The 11,192-nt window shown below is 38.4% G+C and overlaps 1 protein-coding gene across 2 annotated transcripts; it reads right to left on the reverse strand.

Moving 5' to 3' along the window:
- Positions 1-3,737: 3,737 nt before the first annotated feature.
- Positions 3,738-7,685, reverse strand: LOC117890380 (guanine nucleotide-binding protein subunit beta-1). 2 transcript variants are annotated; one of them, XM_034795183.1, is made up of 3 exons: positions 7,530-7,685; positions 6,302-6,984; positions 3,738-6,230 (listed from the first exon to the last, which is right to left on the reverse strand). In XM_034795183.1, the coding sequence occupies exon 3, from the start codon at positions 6,115-6,117 to the stop codon at positions 5,095-5,097; it is 1,023 nt and encodes a 340-aa protein (XP_034651074.1). In that variant the 5' UTR covers positions 6,118-6,230; positions 6,302-6,984; positions 7,530-7,685; the 3' UTR covers positions 3,738-5,094. The 2 variants fall into 2 exon arrangements, with proteins under 2 accessions (XP_034651074.1, XP_034651083.1); XM_034795192.1 differs by having other exon boundaries at positions 6,302-6,534; positions 7,530-7,684.
- Positions 7,686-11,192: the final 3,507 nt, after the last annotated feature.

An 11,192-nucleotide genomic window follows, 5' to 3' on the forward strand; every position in this document is an offset into this window, starting at 1 on the left:
CTCAAATGTATACCGAAATACAATTCAATGCGCGAAAAATACCATAAACATACTGATAAAAAAGACGATGTTTTATACCTATTTTCAAGATACGTCAGAGAAGTGGTCGAAGTTCTTTTAAACGTCCTGTTTCTTCTCAAAAATCCGATATCGCTGCTACTATGATTTTGGATACATTATGAAAACCTGGAAAATTAAATGACTTTTTTCCCAGGGTCCAAACCTATCTATATAAATAGTTGTTTATATACTAAACAGGTGTTGATATACCTAAGCTAAGTCAACTATCGATAGGTAATTCATTTCAGATTAAATAGATTATAAAAACTTAGTTTTCCGCGAAACGCACTAAGGCAGGGAATCAACCTAAAGTAGTGTATTTTGCATTTTACTAGACCAAAAAGACCTCAAAGACCGGGTCCCCGCTTACGTTCATGGCCATAGTTTTCTTATTTTTTTTGAAAACTTAACCTCGATTAACTCCATATAACTCCAGAAAACTATGCCATAAAATCCTAAAAGGGAAATTTTAAAGTACCAATCAGAGTATGGCAGAAAGATACGACAAAATACGATCTACAAAATGTTTAGGGAAATCTAATAAGAACCTCTTATGAATAAGCAGAGTAGAAGTAATATTCGCAAAAAAACTGTAATTCCAAGGCAAGGAACTTCTCATTGAGAGCGCTGAATTCTTTCCGGGCATCCAGAAAACCATTTTGGGTCTGTCTTCTGAAAGTGCGTATTTCGGCTTCAATCTCCCGGCAAGCCAAACATGACCAGATCAATACGTTTTGAGATAATATCGTTTAGTCGACCATAATTCCCACCACCTGCACATGAAACGCCGATAATGATTGACCGAATTCGCATTTCTTTGCACTGCAAACGATATACATTTTTGACAGTGGTTGAATCAGAATCGGATGCAGAGAGAGCTCAATAGATATGGCAGAGCAGGCAGCTTGCCCCACCGATCAGCATGTGCGGCAATTTTCCAATGCACACGATTCAGCGAAGGGACGGAAACAAAGGGTGACCTCCCTAAAGCAGAGACACCGAGAGAACAGATAACAAGAATGCAATCGAAGTCCAAAGAGAGCGGGAGCAACAGTGCATGCGCTTAGTCCTTCCAGAGAGTGTATTCAATTCAACGGCTGATGCGGGAGAACGGTGAGAGCGGATATATCCTCCTCGTTTTAAATTCAGTTGGTATGTCAGCTAACTAGCCGTTTCTCGAACTTTAAACCAGAACTAGGTCGAATTATGATATTTAGGATTTTCGCAACTGTAATATGCCTACCGAAATCAAATCAAAATGTGGCCTAAGTGCCGACCCCAAGGTTCGTGGGTTTCTTTCGTGAACAAATTTGTTTTCTCTTTTACATATAGAAAACTTTATTTCACGCCCACTAACGCTTTGCTTTGCTATCCACCCACCAGAAGCCCGTAAACATTGCGTTATAGAATTGACCCGCAAACTCATTTTAAGCAGGTTGACAGTAACTGCATTACCGGCGCACTGCTTCAACCAAGCACTTCTCGATACGATATAATTATATATGTATTTTGGTCGGTCTGTTATTTACATTAACATCAAACCGCTTGCATATGAATTGTTACTTGAATGCATTGCCGACCCAGCTCTTCACCTAAAACATTTTGCCAACAAAAAACAGTTAGTTTGCACGGATAGTCTGCGTGCCGGCAAACGGATGCTTTTGTGCCACCCGCCTAAATCATTTCACACGCCTCTAGGCTCTGCCATTCCCTTTGAGTGGTTGCCAAGATCAGAAACGTGAGATCTGTGAGCGACTGAGCGAATTTAGTATGCAATTTAGCACGCCACGTTAAAACAAGTAAGCCATTAACTTTACCTACATGGTGGCGCGGAAAATAGTTGCAAAGATACAATTAACTATTACAAATATCAGCGATCGAAGCCATTGAGGGTTTGCTAATATTTACATAAATTAAATAACATAATTTCAGAGTCGATGCAGTTGAAGAGCACGTAAACTAAGAGATTCTGTGTGAAAAAGAGAACGAAGAACAAATCTAAATAGAAGTCTCAAATTGTATAAATAAATATAAATAAAATATTTATATACCCAAATTACCCATGTCTACCCATTCGTTTTTCTCAAAAACCCTACCTTATAAACGCCTTACTTTTCATTGAAATTTGTCACTTATCCATGCCTTACTTTCTCGTGAAATTCAACACTTATGAACTGATGACTGCTCGATGACTATCTCATCACCTACGTTCCCAGGACATCACACTATGCCATAGAGTCTATGGACATTATCAGGAGGTCATCGCGTAAGTCCAGCAAATCCATCAGAATGACGCTGGCATCGATGTGTCGCTGCTTGCTGCAGTGCAACACACAAGTAAACATATGTACATGTCCTGAATTGAATGCTCGTCAAATTTGATTTAAATCTATGTATACGCATTATTCATCACTTTTTATTCCAGTGTTTTTGTCTGATCCATTGAAATGATTTATTAAAATTAAATGGCAAGTGAATTTCGCGATGAAATTACCACGCTCTAATGAATTTTAACCCTTTGTGATTTATTTCATATGTACATACATATGTACATACATGTACGCATATTTGCTACCATGCCATACATATGTGTACACTTAACCCGACATTTTAATTAATCTTCACGAAGAACTTATTCAGTAAATTGATCCTTCATGTACATACATATTTATGTATTTTTTTTGTTTACTAAAATGAATGTGAATATATATTCACATACATACATTAATTTGATTGGCGTTTGCTTAACACAATTTTCTTTATTATTGTATGTATGCATGTATGTATATTCTAAGTATACCGCTGAGTTGACGGCTATGACACAAATTATAAATAAATTGTATTTAGTTTTATTTCTGAATATGTTTTGCTTTTATGTATGTATGCATATGTCAGTTATTTTTAGATGAACACATACCCTTTTGTTTTTATTTAAATGCCAATTTGTTTGTTGACACATTTTAATTGGTTTACTTTGTAATGTAAATGGCTAATTACAAAGATACACTTTTTTCATTAATTTTATTCGATTTCGGTATATATATGTAGATAATAGTCAAAATAAAAAAAAACCGTTAACTAAAATATCTATGTTTAAGTGCATTTGTGTGAAATTATGTCGTATTTATATAAACATAATAAAATTCTGAATAAATTGTAGTTTTATAATAACACGGAAAACGTTCTGATACTAACATATTTAGGAATCTGAGCGGACTAATTTCTCTTTTTAAATTATAGAAATAAAATAAAGCATTTAATGTAGAATAGCTTTGTTTTATTTTTAGCTACATATGCAGAAGTTCATACATTATTACGTTGTAAGCTTACGATACAAAAAAAATTCACGAATCATATAGGAGTGCATCGAGTGTAACATTGCGACGTACTTATAAACAAGTACAGTTCGAAAAATTGCAATGGTCTAACACACTGCAGACTTTAGAATACCATTTTTGTAACTAACACACCAATACGCCATAAGTATATGAAGGTTGAAAACAATGTTTTGTGATGATTTTGAGTTTAGTTGAATACACGCATTTTTGTGATTTCTTGCTAAAGTGAACTTCATTTATGATAACTTTTTACTGCTTGCAAAGCGGTTTCAGTTTAGTTAATTGCATCTCTTTTTATCTATCGGACCCAAGCCTACATACTTTCTTTTAATTTTTTAAATCCATGCATACTGAATAAGTGGAATAGCAGTATGTTAAACTCTGTATCTGCAAGTATACGAAAAGAGCTTCAAAAAATTCGAAAATGCTAAGGAAAAAGTCTAACCGTGACGCATGACGCATGGATATGGGTTATACTGCTGTAAAAAAAGACAACAAACAAACATATAAAAACAGTAAATGATAAATATTTGTATGAAGAAAGTCTTTTCTTGCAGATAACAATAAAAGAAATTCAAACACACTGAAAAACCTAGTAACATATGGGGGAAAACAATGGAACCGAATTGTTGTTTCTATTAAATTTAGTATGTATCTATTACTTTCAAGCGCTGTTATTGCAAAATTTATGTTTTGTATTTTACTTCTCCACCCATTACTTCCGCTATTCTATGTATGCATATGTATGTATGTATGTATGTTAAGATTTTGTTAAACATTTATGAATCGTTTATGTATTGTAGGATTTAAAGTGGTTTTTCAATTTATTGTTGTAGCTTATATGGCCATCGTATTATATGTAAATAGTTGTTCACTAATACATAAGTATGTTATTTAAATCATTATTTTTTGTTTTTTGTATATAAATTAAGGACTTAATCATAATAAGAAAATTTTTGTTATAAAGTGTTGTTTACTTTTTTCATTACTTGATTTTTAAAGTTTTTTACGCAATAATTTTAATATACTTTTAGTTTTTGCTGTGATTTTTTTATTTTGTAAATGCTTTAACTTTATTTGACTTCACTTCATCAGGATTTACTTTCTGAAGTTATGTTTATACGCGAAAAATTGCATTTCTTGTTTGAAGTCATACATTCCTTCAATGATACTGTAGTTGTTTCAATGTGCAAACGACTAATGCGTCATGGTGTTGTACTCCTGGTCGTGCACTCGTCCACTCAATAAATAAGACATGAAGTAATTTTTCTGTACGTATGTATGTACGTTTTAAACCGTAACTGTAACCCGAATTCTGACAAAACAACTTTCTGATTGACTATCAGCGGGGCCGGGCCTTCATTATATTCTGTTTTGAATTTACACTAATAATATTCTTGTATGCGTGTGTATGTCTATTTGTATGTTGCGTTTTGGTTTGTTGTATAATTTAAGTTAATAAGTATATAGCAATATAAATAATGTTGTATATAAAGTTCTTTGTTGTTGTGGTCTACATTCTAGTCAACGTCGCTGCGCCCACTTTTTCAAAACCTGCAGACACTCATTATAAATTAAGCACAGGGAGGTTACACCAAAGCATGTACATCAGATCACAATGCAGATGGTGTACCACTAACCGCTGACTGCGCAACCGTTGACCCCACCCCACCCAATAATGAATTTTTAATCTCGCTTAGTTCCATACACGCAAGAAGGAATCCCACGATCCAGTTGCCACAGCCATGCCATTTTCAGTGACTCCCAAACATGATACACGGTTATCGTGGCCGGCAAGAATACCAGACCGTTCAGCTTTCATCGTGTCCCACACATTGCAGTTGAAGTCGTCATATCCCGCCAATAACAGGCGGCCGCTCTTCGAAAACGCCACAGAGGTAATGCCACAAATAATGTTGTCATGAGAGTACATAGCAAGCTCCTGATCGGCGCGTATGTCAAATAGGCGACAGGTTGCATCATCCGATCCGGTTGCAAACGCTTGTCCATTCGGGAAAAAGGTTACTGCGTTGATATCAGATTCGTGGCCTGGAAATGTTTGTTTACAAACACCCTCCCGAATATCCCACAGCTTAGCAGAAGCGTCGCATGCGCCAGAAACGAAGGTTTTACATTGCGGAGCTAGTGAAAGAGCCATAACATCTCCTGTGTGGCCCAGGAATGAAGTAACTTGCAGGCCAGTCTCGATATCCCAAAGGCCACATGACATATCACCTGAGCTGGTAACGATTTGATTGTCGTCCAGGAAGCGGCAGCATGATAGATAGCCACCATGACCCGGAAGCTCTCGGGACACACGGACATTACCCTCGCGCGTCTTTAAGTTGTAAATTGAACACATGTTGTCGAGACCACCGCAAGCAACATAGCTGCCCGATGGAGCGTACGCGCAGGTCATAACCCACGAAGATCGCAGTGGAATGGCGTGCACTTTATTCGTGGTGTGCGAGTCCCAAACAATTAGCTTGCCATCCTGTGAAGCTGATACAAGGTTTCTGGAGTCGTTGCCCCAATGCATCGCGTAAATTTTCGCCAAATGGCCACGCAACGTGCGTCGGGTGCGCATTTGTATGCGTCCGATAGGTTCCAGAGAGGCAGCTGCCTGCAACAAGGATGTGTCACAGGCGGCCTTGCGAGCATCCCGTATAGCATTTTTAAGGGATTCGGCTTCTTGCCTAAGACTGTCCAGTTCATTCATCTTTTATCGCTAAGCTGATTATTTTTTCTGTTGTTTTTGAATCTTTTATGCACGTCTTTCCCGATGTATGTACTCGGCGAAGGCTCTTTAGTTATGCTGGGGTGGCGGAAGTTCTAGTTAAAAAAAAGGTTTTACGGATTTCAGTAAGTCTCATCTGAGATGATTTCAACATAAATATACGTACGTGATTCTTGTGAAGCGAGTTAGTATCGTCCTATGAATTAGCAGATCCTTGCGGCGTTGACAATCTTTTGGAATTTGCTTTTTTTCACGTCCTAGTAGCTGACCATGGATTAAGTGTCAATAGACAATCCTTATTGGTGTCGTGTGGCTCTTTTTTTCATGCACTATACACACATTTTGTTCTTTGAATCCTTTTCGTAAAACGATGTCGTTTGTTTATCGAAACTCTGAAAACTTAAAATATTACCACATTTATATCGAACTGTGGTGCGTATAGTGTAAAAAGATCGCTGCTAAGAAATATATTTTTCTATCATATCTCTATTATCTTGAATGATTTTTTTTTTGTTATTGAGATTCCATAGACTGGCGACAAAACTGATTTCAGTTTATTATTATTGGTTTCGTACACTTTACTTGTGTGTCTGCTGCACAATTGGTTTTCGGTTGTTTTTCTATTTGTTCGAAATATATTTTTATTGATGGCAGCTTAAGCGACACACACTTGTTCCACACTGTTAAAATCACTAAAATGTCCGGTTTTTTGTTGTTAAGGTTTAGCGTAACGGATTTTTGACTCAAAATGGATTTATCTTTTAAAAATGTTCTTGTTTGCAGCAAGATAATGAAAATTTTCCTTTCTGTTGCCTATTTTTTAGGTAGCCTGCTTCTTTTGGCTGTTCACTTTGATTTTTTTGTACACCAAAATTGCAATTTTGCACCACCACCGCCGATACGTATAACGCAGGTTAGAGTAAGCAGCACGACCAGTGACACGAAGCGGTGCGCAATCGGGAGCGCGTCAGCAAAAGCAGGTCGACGTGACCACAGGAGGTGAGACAAAAACAGTCGAGATGATTATTTGTCCCATTCACACCAACGCCAAGAGCGCACAGCAAATATGACAAAGAGCAAGAAAGAAATAGAGAAGAAAAAATAATCAATTTTAAATAGTAGAATATATTTTTTCAGGATAGTAAAATGAATTCAAATTACGTTGTATAAATTATTGCAAGTTTAGCTAAACCTACAATGCGAGCTACAATTACCTTATTCAAAAATATGGCATGTGTGCATGCGTAAAGAGATGGTTGCATGCATATGCATATACGAGGAAAAATTTTATTGAAGCACATACACAAAATAGAAACAGATCAGGCATTGAAATCAGTTTTCCGCAACTCTTGGACATTCGCATTTACAAATTTTATGGATGTAAACTTACTTACACTTAAAATCTGGTTTTACACTTAACAAAATGTGTTAACTATCCTCAACAGATAGCTTTAATTAGACAAGTATTAACAAGTGAAAATTTTAGTCAACGAAGACACCAATCCGTAACTTTTCATTTGCACTCTACAATTGGCAGCCAACACCTAGAAACAAGTCAGAGCTGTCCGAAAAAAACAACGATGTATTCATATGATAGTTCGATAGTATCGACAAATTGGAAACTGACAGCCATAACTAGTGGTGGTATTCATAAAACTGCTGGAGGAACATTTTTATCACAACAATTTCACATTGGTTAAACCAATTATGTACAGGAAGCCGGGTTTCACCTTAAGGCCTATCTCTAGAAATGCGTAAAACTGCTTTCAGGAATTGGCTATTTATTTCATATGTTTCGAACTTACACAAAAATAGTATTAGAAAAGACTTGGGACTCGCCAATTGACAAATTATCGACAATAATAAAGAATGTGTTTATTAATTTCCATAAAACTATTTAATATGTTACAAAGGACTGGGAATATTATTTTTTGTTTCATTCCGACGATACATTTTTGGGATATTTTAGATTTTTTCAAAATGATGCGTAACGCACAGAAAGATAATTTTAGGATAAAGGATATGTATTCTAAATCAGCTTCAATAGCCGAGTCGGTGTCTGTCCGTCCGTCTCGATGAGCGCATGGATCTCACAGACAATAAGAACTACAGACACGCCCCCTCCGTGCTCATGCGGTAACATTAGGGGGGTTCGTTTGACCGTGTATCGGCTCCTACTAAACAAACGTTACAAATTATCCCAGGACTCTAAAACCCAATACTCAGATGAGCCAAATGAGTTTGCTACAGAAAGTGACATATATCTAGGTACACTGTTTTGTGTTTGTTTATAAAATGAAACCCGTTAAAAATTCAAATTTAGTATGAAATCATGAGTGGTGTGTTATTTCAAAGTGGATATGAATCTTGGGGGACAACAATTTTTGGAGAAAGCCCAGCATTATTGGATAAGTCGGAAACGCAATAAACATGTGTTCTATTTGTTTGTAAACTGATAAAATGAGTACCGAGTATAAGAATAGGTTAGGCAAGGTTAGGTTGAGGCGGTCGTCGGGATTACACAATCCCGACACACTTAGGCCGGTTTCGGCCCGTTGTGATTCCGCTTGGATCTTTTCCTCTTCTCCTCCTGTTTGTCAGGGTGTCAACAGTGCTCCCATCCAGATGCTCTCACAAAGTTTGCTATCTTCCTGGGGCCTATAGTAGCCATTTCTGAAATGTCGTTAAGAAAAGGTGAGCCCAGATATTTTAGCCTCCTTCTACTGAGAGCCGGGCAGGAGCAGAGCCCTGATTACAGAGAACCAGATTCGAGTTTAGGATGAAGCTGAAATGTGACTCACCCTGTACATTTATGTCCGAGCTTCCCCATTGGGTATGGTGGGCGTTGGCATCGCAACCTATCAGTAGGCCTGTGTTTGACCTCTCGCAGTCGCTGGCTATCTTGCGGACGAGGTCCCTGGGAGGGTCACATTGGTCGTGAGCCATATAGGACGACACCACTCTGAGGTGTGTCCCTTGCAGATCTAGGCTAGCTGCTGTATTGTTTACGTGCTTTCTAGCTAAAATGCAGGTGCGAATTTTACCTTCCTTTGGTGCTACAATCAGCTTGTAGTCCTTCGTCGCTAATCCACAGACCTTGTCTCCAACCACCCAAGACTCCTGGATTAGGACTACGTCGCCTCCACTCGATTCCAAGCGGAGTAGGAGGGCAGCAGTTGCTGCTTTACAGTGGTGGAGATTTATCTGAAGGAGCCTCAGAGGGATCCTTTCCTATCTCCACCACTGTACTGTCGGCGTCCGACTCGCCGGAGCTTTCGTTCCGGCACATTGCCTCGAACTCCAGCATCAGCTCCGACTCTAGGGAGTCACCTTCGTGGGCCAACTCCAGCTCGTTGTCGGGTGCCTCGATCTCCGAGGCAACATCCTGCTCGAACAAAAACAGGTATGATTTCTTATTGTTTGCATAGGCATATCATCCCTGATTCGGTCGACCGACAATTAAGCGCATCTTGGTACTGTGCTTAAAGGGAGCTAAACGACGAAAAAAATATTTTCATAGCTTATATATAAACATAAAGTTCAAAAATAAAAAAACGGAACTAGAAATGAAACAAAAAGGCTGTCGATCGGCTAGGAAAGATTAATGAGCTAGGCGTTGAAGCGGTGTTCCACCCTTCCATGATTTCCAGCGGAGGAAAGTATCCTGGCAATCCCTTAAAGTTTCCTTATGTCCCCATGCCACCAGGATATTAGTAGTCTTAACAGTCCATTTTCATTTCAATCTTCATTTTCAAATTATATTTCGGTAACTTGTAAAAAGCCCAGTACTCAGATGCGCTAAATTTTCTGTCGATCTTATTCTTGATGGTCTTCAACCTGACTGTCCCGCTCGACTTTCCGTCCGTTATTCTGTCCGTCCCTATATCTTGTTTGACGCCCAGCTCTCTGCCAATTCGTGCATTTGATTTAGCCGAACACTCCATATAATATTCAGCTTGCCGACCGACCATGAATCAATCCTCAGCGGGTACGTCTCTTCATTGGCGCTAGCATATTTTATCAGGCGTCGAATAAGGCGGTGGGACGATGGTTTCAATATCTGCGCTCTTGGCAACGCTAAATTCTCCTGATTCGGAAGCTAGAATGAATGTAATGTAAACTGGATCGTAATCCTTCAATCAAGGATCGTTATTCTGCCTTTATGAGAGAGTATATGATTTGAAGCATATGTCCCAAATCAAGCCCGATTCACGTAGCCTCTGAAAATACAGTAGGATGCCAAACCTACCTGTAGTTTTGGATGGCCCTGCAGCAACATTCACTGAAGTCTAGCTTACTGACTGCATTCTCCGAGAGGTTCATCGTTTTAGGTAGGATCTAAGGATAAGTGGCCTGTGTCGCCTGCTTCTGAAACTCCGGGTAACTGTGTGGAATCTTCCTACAGCTTCAAATCGCTCTCGCCCGTCATGGATGACTTTGATCTGATTGGTATTGTTGGTTGCTTATGACAATCAACTTTTGGCCTCGACGCACGCCACCAATCATTTTTCCCAGGTGTAGAAAAACCGTCGACCCGGCACTAAAATATTAAACACAGTGGAGCTTCAGCCCCAGTTGGATACCTTATTCAATCTATTTATTGTGTTCTCAAAAAAGATAATCTTACCCTTAAGTAGCCAGTACTCAAAGACCATAAGAGCTAGACTCTAGCTCGGCACGGCCCCATTAAGAAACTATATAAGGAGGGTCCATGAGGCAATTATATAAGGAGGGCCCGTCGACAAAATTTCTTCCCTAACAATGCGGTCAATAAGGGCGAGTGAAAGGGCTCTGCGCTGTAAGTGCGAGTAAACGACAATGGAGTGTGCTGATTAACCCTTTGATGGCGTGGGTTTTAAAATTGCCATTGCAAGAAAAAGAGTTGCAGTTTTCTCTTTTCTTTTGCTTATTAATAATTTACTACTTGAGAGTTGTCGTTAATATTGTTTTTTAATGTATATTTGTTTTCTTAGACTCTTAATTCTAAAATAAATTGAACATTTTTTTGCTGCAAAAAATAAAACATTTTATTGTGCGGGAAGGTTTATATACGAGAA

Source organism: Drosophila subobscura, chromosome A (genome assembly GCF_008121235.1).
Source record: "Drosophila subobscura isolate 14011-0131.10 chromosome A, UCBerk_Dsub_1.0, whole genome shotgun sequence".
Classification (NCBI taxonomy): Eukaryota; Metazoa; Arthropoda; class Insecta; order Diptera; family Drosophilidae; genus Drosophila; species Drosophila subobscura.

Bases quoted from the DNA above. Each gene is read 5' to 3' on its own strand.
- LOC117890380 (XM_034795183.1), bottom strand. From the start codon at position 6,117: ATGAATGAACTGGACAGTCTTAGGCAAGAAGCCGAATCCCTTAAAAAT.